The sequence below is a fragment of the Callithrix jacchus genome, chromosome 1, assembly GCF_049354715.1.
Source record: "Callithrix jacchus isolate 240 chromosome 1, calJac240_pri, whole genome shotgun sequence".
NCBI lineage: Eukaryota > Metazoa > Chordata > Mammalia > Primates > Cebidae > Callithrix > Callithrix jacchus.
In genome coordinates this window covers 84,761,255-84,778,699 of record NC_133502.1, presented here as the reverse complement: position 1 = coordinate 84,778,699, position 17,445 = coordinate 84,761,255, and the positions used below count along the sequence as shown (strand labels likewise).

The 17,445-nt window shown below is 37.2% G+C and overlaps 1 protein-coding gene across 4 annotated transcripts in view; it reads left to right on the top strand.

Moving 5' to 3' along the window:
* NMRK1 (nicotinamide riboside kinase 1) overlaps nucleotides 1–17,186 on the top strand; it is a 31,591-nt gene extending 14,405 nt beyond the window's left edge. Inside the window, exons 5-10 of one of the 4 annotated variants that reach the window (XM_078348684.1) lie at nucleotides 6,387–6,534; nucleotides 6,615–6,686; nucleotides 7,292–7,398; nucleotides 9,507–9,590; nucleotides 14,685–14,782; nucleotides 16,141–17,186. In XM_078348684.1, the coding sequence (XP_078204810.1) occupies nucleotides 6,387–6,534; nucleotides 6,615–6,686; nucleotides 7,292–7,398; nucleotides 9,507–9,590; nucleotides 14,685–14,770 (497 nt within the window). In that variant the 3' untranslated portion in view covers nucleotides 14,771–14,782; nucleotides 16,141–17,186. Of the gene's footprint in view, nucleotides 1–6,386; nucleotides 6,535–6,614; nucleotides 6,687–7,291; nucleotides 7,399–9,506; nucleotides 9,591–12,375; nucleotides 14,220–14,684; nucleotides 15,518–16,140 lie in introns of those variants that run through there. The other 3 variants (XM_003731967.6, XM_054254431.2, XM_035301483.3) reach the window with 3 other exon arrangements.
* The last annotated feature ends 259 nt before the right edge of the window (nucleotides 17,187–17,445 follow it).

Sequence of the window (17,445 nt, the reverse complement as noted above, 5' to 3'; positions counted from 1 at the left end):
GACAGCTGTGGTTTTGTTTTGTTTTGTTTTGTTTTCACTCTTCAGAAACGCTTGTGAATATATTTTAGATAGATTCTCTTCATTCCTTACCCCAGGCTAACAGTTTTGAAGCCGAAGGATTACGGTCTATCATTAAACATTTTCTGTAGAGAATATCATGCTAATAGGCTGTTTAATATTTGGTGGTCTTATTAACTTTTATACTTAAAAAGATGATCATTGAGTACTTATACAAATTAGCAACAGAGGGAGCTCTCTTAAAAAATTCATAAAGTATGTTCTTTATTTTTAACTGATAACCTTTTAGGAAGCGTTATATAATTAGTTCTTAAGACACATAATAGTTTTATGGGAGGCAGAGTTCTTCACTTACTCTCTGTTCTTGTATCTTGAGTTGCAGCCAGGATCTTTTTTTTTCTCTTTCTCTCTTCCAGAGGTTAGTGAGAAAAATCACAAAATAAGGGTGAAAAACAAGAAAACAACTTTCAGCAGTTGGCAAAGAATTATTATTCCTATTTTTTAATGAATTCTTACAAACTCATAAGAAAAACTAATATCCCAATAGGAAAAGGGCCTAAGGATGTGAATAAGCTGTTCATAGAAGCAGTCATTTATTGGATTAATAAATATGCCATAAAAGTCAACCTTAAAGAACAAATTTTTTTTTTTTCCCACTTACCAAGTAAATGAAGATTTTTTAAAGCAATGACAATTATCCAATGATAGCATGGGCTCAGTAAAACAAAGGCCCTAATATACTTTAGATGGAAGTATATGGATAAATTGGTTGGTACAGCCTTTCTGGAAAGGAGGTTGAGCATGTGTCCCAAACTTAGCATGTTCATGCCATGACTTCAAGCATCTCACATCAAGAATCTATCTTAAGGAAAATATTGAACATTTTAGGTAAATGTATAAATTTAAGGCAAATCAAAGTACTAGTAAAGTCTTTCTAACCACAAACAGGATAGTTTTAAAATGTGGAACTATCAAGTTTTAAGAGGAAATAATTCTATTTTGAATGCAATATGGTTGATTAATATGAAATAAGTCAAAAATTAAAAATCAAAGGATGACCAGGTGTGGTGGCTCACAACCTGTAAGCCCAGCTCTTTGGGAGGCCAAAGTGGGTAGATTCCTTGAATCCAGAGAGTTCAAGACCAGCCTAACCAATATGGCAAAACCCTGTCTCTACAAATAATACAAAAATTAGCTAGGTGTGGTCCCCATTACTGGGGAGACTGAGGTGGGAGGGTCACCTGAGTCTAGAGGCAAAGGCTGCAGTGAGCCAAGATAGGCCACTGCACTCCAGCCTAGGTGACAGAGTGAGCCTGTCTCAAAAAAAAAAAAAAAAAATTCAAAAGATGGTAGAAAAATAGAAAATTATAATAAGATGATAGATTCAAGCACAAATATACCAGCAACTACATTAAGTGAAAGGAAATAAAATACTCCAAAAATTGTTAGACTAGTTTGTTTGTTTTTTTAAGCCAACAACAAGCTCCTTAAAAGAGATAGACTTAATGGTGGGGCGCAGTGGCTCACACCTATAATCCCAGCTACTTGGGAAGCCAAGTCAGGAGAATCACTTGAACCTGGGAGGCCAAGGTCACAGTGAGCTGAGGTTGCACCACTGCACTCCAGTCTGGGCAACAGAGTGAGACTCTGTCTCGAAAAAGAGAAAAAAAAAGATATAGACTTATATATAAGGATATAGGCAGTAAAAGGCTAGGAAAAGATCGACTTGGAAACACCTACTGAAAGAATTGTTATAACTAGCAACTATACTAATACCAGACAAAGTAAACTATTTTTTTAAATTGTACTCTAGGTCCTGCGGTACATGTACAGATCATGCGGGATTGTTGCATAGGTACATACATGGCAAGGTGGTTTGCTACCTCCATCCCCCTGTCACCTATATCTGGCATTTCTCCCCATATTATCTCTCCCCAACCTTCCCACCCGCTGCTGTCCCTCCCCCATTCCCCCACAACAGACCCCAGTGTGTGATGCTTCCCTCCTTGTGTCCATGTGTTCTCAATGTTCAACACCCACCTATGAGTGAGAACATGCGGTCTTTGACTTTCTGTTCTGTGTCAGTTTGCTGAGAATGATGGTTCCCAGATTCATCCATGTCCCTACAAAGGATATGAACTCATCATTTCTTATGGCTGCATAGTATTCCACGGTGTATATGTGCCACATTTTCCTTGTCCAGTGTATCATCAATGGGCATTTGGGTTGATTCCAGGTTTTTGCTATTGTAAACAGTGCCGCAATGAACATGCATGCACATGCAGACAAAGTAAACTTTAAGGCTGAATATTACTGAGATAAAGAGAGAGAAATGAGTTTCTTTGACAGAAAGATAAAACAAGCTAAAATTTTTTTCTACCTAATAACATAACATTAAAATTCATTAAGTGAAAACTGACAGAGCTAAGAGGAGAGAAAGACACAAATCCACAATTGGTGTGTGTGGGAGTTTTTTGTTTTTGTTTTTAATTGAGACAGAGCCTCACTCTGTCACCTAGGCTGGAGTGCAGTGCTCTGATTATGGCTCACTGCAACCTCTGCTGCCCAGGTTCCAATGATTCTCATGCCTCAGCCTCCCAAGTAGCTGGGACTATAGGCACATGCCACTAGCCTGGCTAAGTTTTTTTTTTTTTTTTTTTTAATAGAGATGGGGTTTCACCATGTTGGCTAGGCTGGTCTCAAACTCCTAACCTTAGGTGATCTGCCCATCTCAGCCTCTCAAAGTGCTGGGATTACAGGTGTGAGCCACCATGCCCTGCTGATGAGGGAGATTTTAACACAACTTCCTTTGTGAATTGGTGCTTGAACATAACTGGATTGGCCCAGTAGCAGGGGAAAATAGTGAATTTAAAGACAGAACAATACAAAGTACTCAATCTGAACAACAGAGAGAAAATAGACTGAAAAGAAATGAATAATAATGTGGAACAATAATGAAAGATCTAATATTCATAACATTGGAGTACTAAGCATTCTATAGTACTTTTTTATGTTAAAGTACTAATTATTGTCTCACAATTCGAGAGGCTCTGAGATCCAGGTATCAGCAGGGTGGCTTCCCTCTGAGGCTGTGAGGGAGACTCTTCGGGGCCCTTCTCCTCACTTCTGCTGTTTGCTGAAATCTCTGGCAGCCTTGGCTTTGGCTGTATCACCTCAGTCCCTGACCTCATCTCCACGTGGTGCTCTCCCCATGTGTGTATCTGAATTTCTCCTTTTTTCTCCTTTTGTAACCAATTATATTGGATCAGGAGCCCACCCTACTCTAGTGTGACCTCACCTTAACTGATTATATCTGTAATGACCATATTTCCAAATAAAGTCACATTCTGGAGAGCTGGGCATTAGGACTTTAACATAGGGGGACACATTCAACCCATAACAGCAACTAATGTGACTAAGAGACAAAAATTACTAATGATATAACAGATTTGAACAATACAGTTAACTAACTTGACCAAAAATTGACATGTACAGAAGAACATGTACCTAATAACAGCAGAATACATATTTTTTTCTTGAGTACATTGAATATATTACCCCAAATAGTCCATATATATGCAAGGGCATGGAGCAAGCCCTAATACACTTCATGAATTGAAGAAAGATAAAGATACTCTCTAATCACCATGAAGTAAATTAAAAATCAATTATCAAGTGTTTAAAATGTAAGCATTACCCTTTTTTCTGATTTTCAATAACTTTTTTCTCATGGAAAATTTTAAACATGCAGAAATCAGCAGAAAAATATAATGAACTCTCTCATGAGTTCGACATCCAATGTCAATAATGATGAACTTTTGGACAATTACATTTCATCTATACCCTCACCCACTCTATTCATCTATATTGTTTTGGAGCAAATTCCAAACATCATTGCATTTTATCTGAAGCAAAACACTTGCCTATTCCATGGGTCAAAAGCTAAATCAAAATGAAAATTAGAAAATATTTTTAACTGAGTGGTAACAAAAATATGTATGTCAAAACTAGTAAGATGGCTGGTTCCAGCCAAGATGGATTAGTCCCATTGCTCCCTGGTCCTCACTCCTACAGTGGAAAAACCCTGGACATAATGCAACAAACAGACAAAGGAAGACTGAAAGAAAAAAAGAAAGCATGCTGGCTAGGGATTCCAGGACATGATAAATGACACGGCTGTGGGATCCCGGGGTTTTCTTTTTGCCTCCTACATATACAGGAGAAGTAAACAACATGGAACCATCCATCCATAGGCGCAGACTAGAAAAGAAACCTGTTCTCTGTAATCAAGGGATAAGGAAAAGGGTGGTCTAGCAGAATAGAAAACTTTTTTGATAATATCCACCTACTCTAGCCAGACATAAAAGACAAAACCATCCTCCCCTCATGGTGTTGGCTGGGTGCCAAGCTACACTTAGAGACAGTCCATCCAGCATTAGTAAGGCAGGCTGATTAAGCCCTCCACGTCACCCATGGGGGTTGGATTAGTGGAACCAAATGGGGAGCAACACTTTCATCTCTACCTGGAAATACGCAGGTGGAAGGAGGCAGTGTGCAGTGGAGCATGTTAGCACTTCACCTTCCTTACGCAGGTGGTATCAGCTTCTGTCAGCACAACTCAGTGGAAAGCTGAACTTCTCTACCCACAGCTAGCAGCAATGAAACTCAACCAGCACTCTCCTTAACCCCCTCTTCCCACAACTGACCAACTTCTCCCACAACACAGCACCAGCAGGGCCTAACAGGAGGCGGGGCATCCACCCCCACCTGAACCTGCAAGCTCTGCGAGAACAGGGTGACTGTCCGCAAAAGAAGATTAAATGAGGTCTACAGCCTCGTAACAGTATCTAAAATGTCCTGGACACAACTGAGAATCACATATTATACCAAGAACCCAAGAAATCTCAACCTGAATAAGAAAAAAGAATCAACAGACACCAATACCATGATGACACCGTTGTTGAAATTATCTGACAAAGAATTTAAAGCAGCATTATGAAAAGGCTTTAAACATACTATTGCACACAGGCTTGAAACAAGTGAAAAACTAGAATGCCTCAGTAAAGAAATAGAAGATTTGAAAAAAAAACTAGATGGAAATTTTAGAATGGAAAAAATACAATACTCAAATTTAAAAACTCACTGGATTGGCCCAGTAGCAGAATAACTATGACAGAGAAAATAGTGAACTTAAAGACAGAACAATACAAAGTACTCAATCTGAACAACAGAAATAGACTGAAAAGAAATGAATAAAAAGGTGGAACAGTAATGAAATATATAATATTTTTATCATTGGAGTCCCTGAGAGGAGAAACTGTGGGACTAAAGTATTCAAAGAAGTAATGGTTTAAAAAGAAAACTTCTCAAACTTATTTGAAGACATAAAATGTCAAGAATCTAAGCAATCCTCAGATTAAACAAGTCTGATTTAAAAAAACAGAGAGGAACAGATTACAAACACCAAAAGCAAAAAAGGTTATATCACTATAGATCCTACAGACGTTAAAGAGATAAAAGGATATTATGAACACTCTCATTATACAAATAAATTTGAAAAGTTAGGTGACAATTTCCTAGAAAGATATCACTTACCAAAACTACCAGCAGGACAAAGAAAAAACCTTAATACTTCTATGTCTATTAAATAAATTAATCCATCATTGAAAAACCTTTCACTAAAAAACTCTTAAGTGCTCATGGCTCAATTCAGTGGTTCTGGAGTGGAGCTGAGAATTTGCATTTCTGACAAGTTCCCAGGTGATGCTAATACTACTGGCTTAAGTACCATACTTGTAAACGTTACATAAGCTACTTTTCTAAAATCACAGCTCAAAAAGTATGTACATTTTAGAGTTTGACAATGGCATATTTGTGTTCTTTACAAATGGTCTTTTAGTTATTTATATAGAAGAGCTCTTTGATATATTAAATGTCTTAACTCTTTGCCAAAGACATTACAGATATTTTCCCCCATGTGTCAGATATCTTTCAAACTTATCTGTATATTTCATCTTCTAAAATTTTAAATTATTATGTAATCAGGAGAGAAGAGAAGTTATAAGTAAAGCAAGGTTAGCCGTAGGTTTTGGTTTTCAGAGATGGTAATAGGGATGTGGGAGTTCACTGTACTTTGCTCTCTACTTTTTTGTATGTTTGAAATTTTCCATAATAAAATTGTTTCAGACACTCTGGTTTATTAGTATTAGAGTTTAAATGTGTTATCTAAAATATTTGTTATAGGAGTTTTGAAGGAAAACAAAATGATGGTGTATATATTTACAGAATCCTGGATATACTCATCACAAAAAGTCATATCACAAAATTTTTTTGCCGTATTGATTGCATATTTTTGTGTTTGTTTAAAGTGCTTGAAGCACTTAACATGGAAAAAATGATGTCAGCCATTTCCTCCTGGAAGGAAAACGCAAGATGCTCTGTGGTATCAACAGACTGGGAAAGTGCTGAGGAAATTGCCATTTTGATCATCGAAGGTTTTCTTCTTTTTAATTATAAGTAAGTATCTCCACCCTAATATTGACTCTGAATGAATGGGGGGAAAAAAACTTTGTGAACTAAGTATGCTGTTATTCTAGGCCTCTTGACACTATGTGGAATAGAAGCTATTTCCTGACTGTTCCATATGAAGAATGTAAAAGGAGGAGGAGGTAAGTTTTGAAATAATCTTTGTGAGTTGTAATTCAAAACAAAAAATATTAGAAGAAAAACGAGGACAGCAACATTATTGAGCAGTGTGTATAGGTCATTTTTCAGAGGCAAGAAGCCTTAACTCTTTTACAGATGGAGCAGGACCATTTCCCATAAATGGTCATCCACTTGGAGTAAGCCTTATATCAAGGCTTTGGCTCATTTCTCCTAAGTTCTCAAACAAAGCAAACCTGTGGTGATTATGATTTTAGTGTGAGTGTGCCTGTTCTGCTACAGCTACAAAGAACACCAGTTAGTTCAAAGCTTAATCCAACACAGTGGTCTCTCCATTGTTATTTACACTATTTGTCTCTTAATTCTCTTATAAAGCACTAGAAGGAAAAAGATAAGAATGATAGGAGGATTACAAAGTTAATTTTAGGATCAGAGAACTAAATCCATGTTGCTGTCTTTTTAACTGCGATTGAGTTAAGATATGTAACACATGTCCTAATCCTGTTTAGATTCAACCTGTTAGTGATTTGCCCATATTCCTTGCCATTAATATTTTACTTTATCAATTGTGGGTTTCTGTCAACATTAAGTTTCCTATGTGTTTTGATAGTACAAGGGTCTATGAGCCTCCAGACTCTCCAGGATACTTTGATGGCCATGTGTGGCCCATGTATCTAAAGCACAGACAAGAAATGCAGGATATCACCTGGGAAGTTGGTAAGTGCCTTTTCTGCCTCCATTCAAGGCCTTTTACTTGTCATTTGCCTCAAAGTATAGCAAAGAAAGGACTTAGAGAAAAGAATAAAGGAGCACTTAAGCAAGAACACTCTGGGCTTCTCCTCTTTCATAGCTGGTTCTCCTGGTTTCTGTTTCTCTCTGTGGCTCTTGTCAACTTCTGGATAGTTATTCATTCAACCAGTATTGAATGAATGCCTTCCAGTGCTTCTCTGTAGATGGTGAGGGGCATAAGGCAGACCCAGCCCCTGCTGTCATGCAGGTGACATTCTGTCGTGGAAACAGGTGCTGTAGACACCAGCTGACCAAGCCTGTCCTTTCCAGCTGCTGTAAGTTCTGTGACACCAAGCTCTAGGGGACTTCCCAGATCCCAGGGGTCAGGGAAGGCTTCCTTCAAGAAGTCACATTTAATCAAACTTCAGTGAGTTTAACTGAACAAAGGAGATGAGTTAGGGAGATAGAAGATCACTCCAGAAAGTGGGAAAGGTGCAGGGGACAGGAAGGAATGAGAAGCCCCTGATAAAAAGTTGGTGTTAAGAAAGCTTTCTGGTAAAGAAAACCAAGGGATAGGATTGATGCTGGTGATACAGGCAGGGTCCAGACCCTATAAGGCCGGTAGTCTAGGTGAGGACTTTGGTCATTATCCTCAGAGAAGTGGGGAACTCTCTATAGAGAAGTTTTAAACAAGAACGTGATTGATACAGATTCTTGTTTTAGTTAAGACCCCTCTAGCTGCGTGGAGGACGGAGGAGGTTAGATTTATAGTGTGTGATATTAGACGCCTGCACTTGGTAGAACTGGGTGATAGAACAGATAGCGAGGGGGTGGAAAGATGACAGAAGCCTCAGCAACTGACGAATGTTAGAAAAAAGTGAAGGCATTGCAGACCTGTAAGGGAGTAATGCATGTCTGTTTTGCATATAATGAGGTTGAGGTGCCTGGGAGACATATGTAGCAGTTTGGAGATAAGCATCTGGATCTGTGGGCCTGAGCTAAGAACAGATCACTGGAATAGAAAACTCTATGCAGAGAAGATGGCAGAAGACTGTTGGATAAGGCAAAGGAGTTAGAATTGATGTATGCTTTTCACAATAAAGGGGACTTGTCCATGTTGTGAGAAGCCTGTTGGCCTCCAGGATGGGTAGCTATGTCAGAGCTGGGTGGAATGCACATGGAGTTTATTCCCCAGGGCTGAAGCTGAGATTCTGGCTGGACCACCTCCAACTTGGACCATTGGTTACAAGAACATCCTCTTCCCTTTTCTCCCTTTTACCTAAAATGCAAATCTAATCAGGTGCCTGCCCTGCTTGAATACTTCCAGTCATCTCCAGATTTTTTGGATAAAATCCAAACAGCCAGACATTAAGGCATCTAATGACTGAGGTGCTGAGGTACAGTCTTGCTCTAAAATCTCATCTCACACTGTTCCCAAAGTTTCCCCATATTCTACCATTTCAAATGGTGCATCAGTGCTCTTGCCTCTTCCTACCCATGCTGTTTTCTGACCAGAAGGCCCTTTGCTTCCTTTAACCTAGACAACTTCTGCTTTTTCTCCAAAGCTGCTTATGCCAGTTTTATTAAAAATACATATTTTCTCTGATAGCTGAAAACACACATACAAACACACATAACACAAAATACATATTTTCTGAGCCTGGTGAATTCCGAGTTAGTACACGTGTTGCAGATCCCTGACCACTGCATGGTTTAGAAGCTTCCCAGGTGATCCTCATGAATAAGTATGTTGAAGAATTACTCTTCAAGTGACACCTTCAGTGCTCCTAAAGTGCCATATGCCCAATACCCTTTCTTTCTTCTGTTTCTTCCCCTTCTTTCCTTCTCTTCTCTTTTATTTAAATAATTTTCACATAAGCCAGTGTGGATTTATCTGTAACAATCAAAATTTTAGACTTATTATACCTGGCTAGCATCTATTTCTTTCTTTAATCACTATTAATTTCCTTTTAAGTTATGGTCCTGGGTGCTTTGGTTAAACCTACTGGCATTTACAAGAGATGTCAGGTGCCAAAGTAAACATTATATATTAATAAGCCTTTTAGCATTTGAACTGCTCTCTTTTCCCCTTGCAGTTTACTTAGATGGAACAAAATCTAAAGAGGACCTCTTTCTGCAAGTATATGAAGATCTCATACAACAACTAGCAAAGCAAAAGTGTAAGTATTATGCTAACAAAGTGGATGGTAGAGGAGAAACAACCAGGGAAATCATTCAATACTTATGAAAGAATGGAATACCAGAATGCTAATGTAGGAGTGATCATGTTCATTCATTCTTTGCTTTGAGGATAATTCAGAATCAGAAATTCTGGGAGGGTAGTTGGAGACTCAGTTATTATATCTCTCTGTTTTTAGGGGTGAAACCATTTCCCCTTTGTTACATCTCTTAATGATATTTATGTGATTTTCTTTAAAATTTTTAGAGATGGCTTTCTCAAATGGGACTGAAAGTATCTTTTGGGCAGAGTGTAATTAAAATGCTGATGAATTTGTTTTAGTATGTCCAGAGCTCCCCTATTCCTTTATTCCCTTAAAGACATTCCATAAAATTTCTACTTTCCAAATGCCCAAAAATAAACAAAAGATTTTTTAAAGTATTATGAAGTGTTTATTTAAGCTTAGCACTTTTTGCAAGTGACAGAAATCTGCCTTAAATATGGCTTCAGCAGAACAGGGGTTCTTCAGTGGAACAGGGATACTTCAACAGTACAGGGGTTATTATGGCTTCAGGCTCAGCTGTATTAACCCATTTATGCCTAGTGTTCCATTGTTGGAACGCTAAGCCTGTGGGAGTTATTTATATCTTACTGCTTAAGGTCATCACCAAGGTCTGGTTTTTCACCAAAAAATTTACAACCTCCAGCATAAATGGGTTAAGGAACTCAAATAGGGTCTTCAGGACCCTGCTTCTATTCTACCTCTATTTAGGGTTTATTTTGAAGTCAGGCTCTCCACTGACATGGTGTCTGTTGACAAAAACATCCTCCTAGGTCCATCAGTCCCAGTATAAAAAGATAGCCTTTTTCAAGATTTGACCATGAGTTGATAAATGTTGGAGCTAGGTGTTGAGTACAAGGAGGTTCATATTTTTTCCATTTCTTTTGTATAAGTTTGAAATTCTTTAAATAGGTTTTTAAAAAACAATATTCTATTGTACCCCAGATTAAAAGCCCAGATGATTGGTCCTGCTGGACCACATGACTTGCAAGACCAATCACTATGGCCAGGGAGATGGCATACTCTTATTGGCCGTGCCTAGATCTCATAACCCATCTTGTAATTGAATACCCCATCTAAGATTCTTTTATTTTAAAAATTTCCCTGGCCAGATGCAGTGGCTCACATTTGTAATCCCAGCACTTTGGGAGGCCAAATTAGGAGGATCACTTGAGGTCAGGAGTTTGAGACCAGCCTCAGCAATGTAGTGATACTCCATTTCTACCAAAATTAAAAACTTTTTTAAAATTATCTGGTCATGTCAGCATACACCTATAATCTCAGCAACTCAGGATATTGAGGTGGGAAGGTTGCTTGAGCCCAGAAGATCAAGGCTGCAGTGAGCCATGATTGTGCCATTGCACTCCAGCTTGGGAGACAGACAACCCTATCTCTAAAAGTTAAAAAATAAAAAAAATTCTCACAGAGAAAGCAGGGCAGGAGGTAGAAACTAGAAGAAGTTCTAAAAAACATGCTGGAAGGACAAAAGTGTAGATCTAGCGGTTGTTATATTTGAACTATTTGAATTAAAAGGATTTCCAGCCAGGTGCAGTGGCTCATGCCTGTAATCCCACACTCTGGGAGGCTGAGACTTGCAGATCACCTGAGGTCAGGAGTTCGAGATCAGCCTGCCCAACCTGGAGAAACCCCGTCTCTACTAACAATACAAAGTTAGCCAGGTGTGGTGGTAAAAGCCTGTAATCCCAGCTACTCGGGAGGCGAAAGCAGGAGAATCACTTGAACCTGGGAGATAAGAGTTTGCAGTGAGCCGAGATTGTGCCATTGCACTCCAGCCTGGGCAACAAGAGTGAAACTCCATTTAAAAAAAAAAAAGGATTTCTTTGGCTAACACTGGCAAAATGCAATCATCAACTAGCTCAGAGAAGACAGTATGACTCACTCCAGCAGTGAAGAATATTATATATATATATGTATATATTTTTTAGTGAGAAGCAACTGCCCTAGTCCAAATGTAGTCCTTCCTCAATAAGAATTAGATTTCCTATGTCCTCAATAAATTCCTCTTTGACTAGGAGACTGAGCCCAACTAGGCAGCTCATTCATCCTAAGCACTGTTGATTTCAGGAATCAGCCCATTATATAGGCATGAACCCATTTGAAGGAATTTCAGGACCTTTTATTTTATTTTATTTTTTTTATTTTATTTTATTTTATTTTATTTTATTTTATTTTATTTTATTTTATTTTTTATTTTATTTTATTTTATTTTATTTTATTTTATTTTATTTTTTTATTTTATTTTATTTTATTTTATTTTATTTTATTTTATTTTTTTATTTTATTTTATTTTATTTTATTATATTTTATTTTATATTTTATTTTATATTTTATTTTATATTTTATTTTATTTTATTTTATTTTATTTATTTTATTTTATTTTATTTTATTTTATTTTATTTTATTTTATTATTTTATTTTATTTTATTTATTTTTTTATTTTATTTTATTATATTTTATTTTATTATATTTTATTTTATATTTTATTTTATATTTTATTTTATATTTTATTTTATATTTTATTTTATTTTATTTTATTTTATTTTATTTTATTTATTTTATTTTATTTTATTTTATTTTATTTTATTTTATTTTTTTATTTTATTTTATTTTATTATATTTTATTTTATTTTATTTTATTTTATTTTATTTTATTTTATTTTATTTTATTTATTTTATTGAGATGAAGTCTCACTCTGTCACCCAGGCTGGATTACAATGGTGCAGTCTTGGCTCACTGGAACCTCCACCTTCCTGGTTCAAGCGATTCTCCTGCCTCAGCCTCCTGAGTAGCTGGGATTACAAGTGCCTGCCTTCATGCCCAGCTAATTTTTGGATTTTTAGTAGAAATGGGGTTTTACCATGTTGGCCAAACTCATCTGGAACTCCTGACCTCGTGATCCACCTGCCTCGGTCTTCCGAAGTGCTGAGATTACAGGTGTGAGCCACCACACCCAGCCAGGACCATTTTAAATTTTCTTCTTGCATGTTGAATTTAGAATCCTTGCCAGATATGCTCGCCCACCCCTGCCATCTTTTACTTTGATGAAAGTCAAGCCTCCCATAATGAACCTCAGAGCAGCAACATGAGTAGATATAGAGGATGTGGGATGAAGGGAGGGGCTCAGCCTTTATAAATGATAGCATATAAGCCAGAGCCACTTCTCTGAGACTTATTGGCTCTCCTTTCTGTCCCTAATGAGGCACTTGCAGTAGTGTTTTGGCTGTTGGACACCTATAGCTCTCTGTCTTCTCAGCAATGGCCAGTGTTTGGGTCCAACTTTCCTTTTTGATGAAGTCATACACTGGAGTTTGGCCTTATGATCTACCTACTGATAAAGATGAAAATAGCCTTGGTCATGTAGCTCAGGTAAATTGCAACCAGTTCCCTCCCAAATTCAGCCTTCATCATCTGTTCCAAGGCCCAAAAACAGCTGGCATGTTTTGACAGGTGCTGCTAGCCCACAAGAATGTGCATTTCTCTGTGTGATGCCTCTTCTCTTTCCTTCCCTACATCCTATAGGCAGGCAGGAAAGTATTCAGCTATGCTGTTTGAGGCTTCTAGATATTAAAGATTTTTAAAAAAAACAAAAAACAAAACTTAAAAGAGGCATAAAAGCAAAAGTACATCAGCTTTTCTTTTCTTTTCTTTTTTGAGACAGAGTTTTGCTCTTATTCCCCAGGCTGGAGTGCAGTGGTGTGATCTTGATTCACTACAGCCTCTGCCTCCTGGCTTCAAGCAATTCTGCCTCAGCTTCCTGAGTAGCTGGGACTGCAGGCACCCACCAACATGCCTGGATAATTTTTGTATTTTTAGTAGAGATGGGGTTTCACCATGTGGCCAGGGTGGTCTTGATCTCTTGAACTCGTGATCCACCTGCCTCGGCCTCCCAAAGTGCTGTGATTACACTCCCAAAGTGCTGTGATATGAGTCACCATACCCAGCCATACATCAGTTTTTCTTACCTCCAACATTTATGCTGGTTTTTCTCAGTTACATAAGTTACTGTTTTATTTATAGAAACCTGTCACCTTTCCTAGTTCTTCTATCCATAGGCAAAGCTGTCCTGAAAGTGCCCTCAGCATAGCCCGGTTTAACCCTGAGCTGGGAAGGGCTTTCACTGTTTCCAGTGACTAATCTTCAGGGTTTTCCTTTCACATCCCATAAACCTGTTTAGCTAAATTTCAGTCTTAAGTACATAAAATCATAATTATGATTGAGGGCATGTGTTCTCTTTCCAGGTCCACAAGGGGTGTAGTTTCTAGGGCAAGAACTTCCCAGTGCCATGCCCCACTCCCACCTCTCTCCATCCGGAGATTTAATGATGCAAGGGCGGGAGAGGGTCAAAAGTCACTCACTCACTCCAGCGGAAGTTTCAAGGAACTTTTTTCCTTGGCCGGTGGGTGGGAGGAATTCCTTTCAGGTTAAAAGTCCTTGTCCCCACACCCGGCCAGATTTCCCCTCTGGAGTCCCCTTCCACATTCTTCGTGGAAGTTTTCTCTCTTCTCCTTTTTCTCTTTCTCTACCTAAATAAAATCACTTTCTGTAAACTCTGTTTGGAATCCGGTATTTTACTTCACGAATGCACCCGCTGCGGTCCCCTCTCCCATTCTTGAGAAAGCAGAAGACCAAGAACCTTGGAGAAACGTCCTCTCAGGGGAGCTGAGTGCTCCCCTGAACCTCAAAACCTGGAAACATGATAACGTAATAATGAAGCAGCAGCAAGAAAGACTGAATTTAATTATTAATGAAACAATAAATAACCCAGCAGAGTAAGGGAATGGAGTTACACATTTAATTTAATCCTTATTTAAATCCAAAGTGTGAGGCAAAATGTAATCATTTCCTTATTCTTACTAAAACAAAGTATTCTAGCCACCAGGAACGTTCACACTCCCTTTACAAATGTTTATTTTCATCTCATTATAAAAGCATATTGTTTTAAAAGGTTTTTATTTTATGTATATATGTATGTATTGATTTATTTTGAGATGGGGTCTTGTTCTGTCACCCAGGCTGGAGTGCAGTGGCTCGATATTGGCTAACTACAACCTCCACCTTCCGAGTTCAAGAGATTCTCCTGCCTCAGCCTCCTGAGTAGCTGGGATTACAGGCATGTGCTACCATGCCCTACTAATTTTTGTATTTTTAGTAGAGATGAGATTTCACCTTGTTAGCCAGGCTGGTCTCAAACTCCTGACGTCAGGTAGTCCCCCACCTTAGCCTCACAAATTGCTGGGATTACAGGCATGAGCCATTGTACCTGCCTTTAAAAATGTTTAGTATAAAGCAAAAGGGAGGAAGTAATCACCTGTGTTCCTGCCAATTATCAGTGTTAACATTTAAATAAGTACACAGCCAGTCTTTTTACTGTTCACATCAATCTCTCTTTTACAAGACTGCAGGGACAGTGTGGTTAATCAGCCATGCTTATCTCTGTTTTTAAATTAGTATTTAATATTTATGTAGCTTTATAGAGTTCATTACATAAAAAAACTAAGTATCTCTTTCAGTTTAAAAAAAAATCAAGGCTGTTTTGTACACTGAAGAGAAATGTAAGACTTGACATTGATATTTTAGTACAGAAGAAAGAGGTCACATGTCTAGTTCCAAATCAAAGAAATAAAAAATTGCAAAATAAAATTTAATTATCATATGTTTGTATTTTTCTTGTTAAATTTAAAGATAAATTGTTATCTTGTTATACAATTATACTATAGTATAATTATCTAGTAGAGTAGTCCAAATTAACATCAGATCACTTAACCATTTACTAATTGATGGATATTTACTGTTAGAAGTGTTTCACATGGATAAATCACATGCTATATAAAAATATGTGCACAAACTCTTTATTGGTTTTCTTCTTTTTGAATTATACCCCTGGAGTAAATTGTCAGAAGTGTCACTTGTGTAGTCAAAGGATATAATCATGTTTATACTTCCCATATTTCAAAAATGAAATACTACACTAAAAAATGTGTGTTCTCCAACATGAGCTGTGTAATAAGAATGTGGTAGGTGTTTCATTGAATTTCTATGCCAAAACAAGTATTTCACTGGGCTTCCTTTGTTAAAGAAAGGGATTAAAGTTAATAATACTTTCCCCACATCAAGGGTAATACTTTCCCCACATCAAGGGTAATACTCCAAAACAAGGATTATACTGCAGCCAGCCACCCTTGTGGTTTTATTATAGTCTTCAAACTTTAATATCCTGAAGTCAAGGATTATTATACCAATTGCAAGTGATATTGGATATCTATCTGATATTTTAAGGTATGCTTTAAATTTAATGCAGGGATTAAAAGAATGAGACTGACTCAATTTAGTTATTTACAGGAAACCAGCATTTTTGGCTCCAGAATCCCTGTAATTTTAGCATCCTTAGATTTACTGTTGTTGATGTAAAGATTTAATATAATGAGAATTGGAATTCTCCATTAATTTCTTTTCATATTGATTCCCAAGGTTTGCAATTAACAGCATAAAGATGGAATGCAGCAAATCCTTCCTGAAGTGAATTGAGAAACTCAAAGGAGTACTTAAGAACCTTAACAGTGTGTACTGTGACGGCCATTGTTTGTTTGATTTTACTGCACATGGTTTTACCAACATATGGAACAGTAAATATCTGTGCCAGTGGACAGGACTCTACCTTCGCAAGTTGCTCCCTTTCTAGGGAGCACATACATATAGCAGAGCTCATAGTGAGTCAAAACATCTCCACTTTCTGAACCTAGCTCTGTAACAGTGATTGGCAAACTTATCTAACTGGAACTCAGAATAAGAAATAAGGATTACATCACAATCCAATATATGTAGAGTTCATTTGTGTGTGTGTATATATGTTGTGTGTATATGTGTGTGCAATACATACACACATCAAGTATCACAAGACATTGACCATATATATTATGCACTGTGGTATTTTTCCATCTTTAATTTTAAAAAATATATTGATTGCAACCAAGGTTTGAAAAATGTTGCTCCATACCATTCCATACCAACACTCACCACCTGCAAATAATAGCATTACTAAGAGCTGCAGTCACATTGAATAAATCAACAATTTGCTGCAAGATCAAGATCATTTGTGTATTTTGTTGTATGCGTTTTTTTTTTTGTTTCTTTGTTTGTTGTTTTTTGTTACTGTTTTGGTTTGGTTTGGGTTTTGCATGTACCTAATACCATTGTTGAGACTTTGTTACGAACAGGGTTTGTTGGTTTTTTGTTGTTTTTTTCTTTTCCCATAGTGGTTCATTTTGTTTTTGTCAAACCAGTGGTCTAACATCACAGAAATAAGCAGTTACTTCAATCATGTGAAATTCAGGGGACCTATCTTTGGAAAGCAAAGGTGGAAGATCTGAATTGTGTGATCTCTTAGGGCTGCTTTCAATGCTGGAATTTAAATTATGTACTGAACAATATTTTGCTTATTATAAACAAAATGATTGCACACTACCATCTCAATCTTTATAAATATATTGTTGTATTAATCATTCTCTACAAACTCATTCAGTCAGCTCTCATTATTTCTTTATTTGTAGCTAGCTTGCACTCAATGATGACTGGACAGTTTTTTGGATCCCACACACTACAAAAAATACAAAAACAAAACCTAGGCACAAATTACAGTTCATCCACTCAGTAACCATCACTTCAATCAAGCTATTTAAAGTCTTAGTTTTCTCTTTTTAAGATGGAGAATATCAACAGTATTTAGAATGGGTATAGGGTAGAATGAGGATAAAGTTCAAATTTTTAATGTGGCCT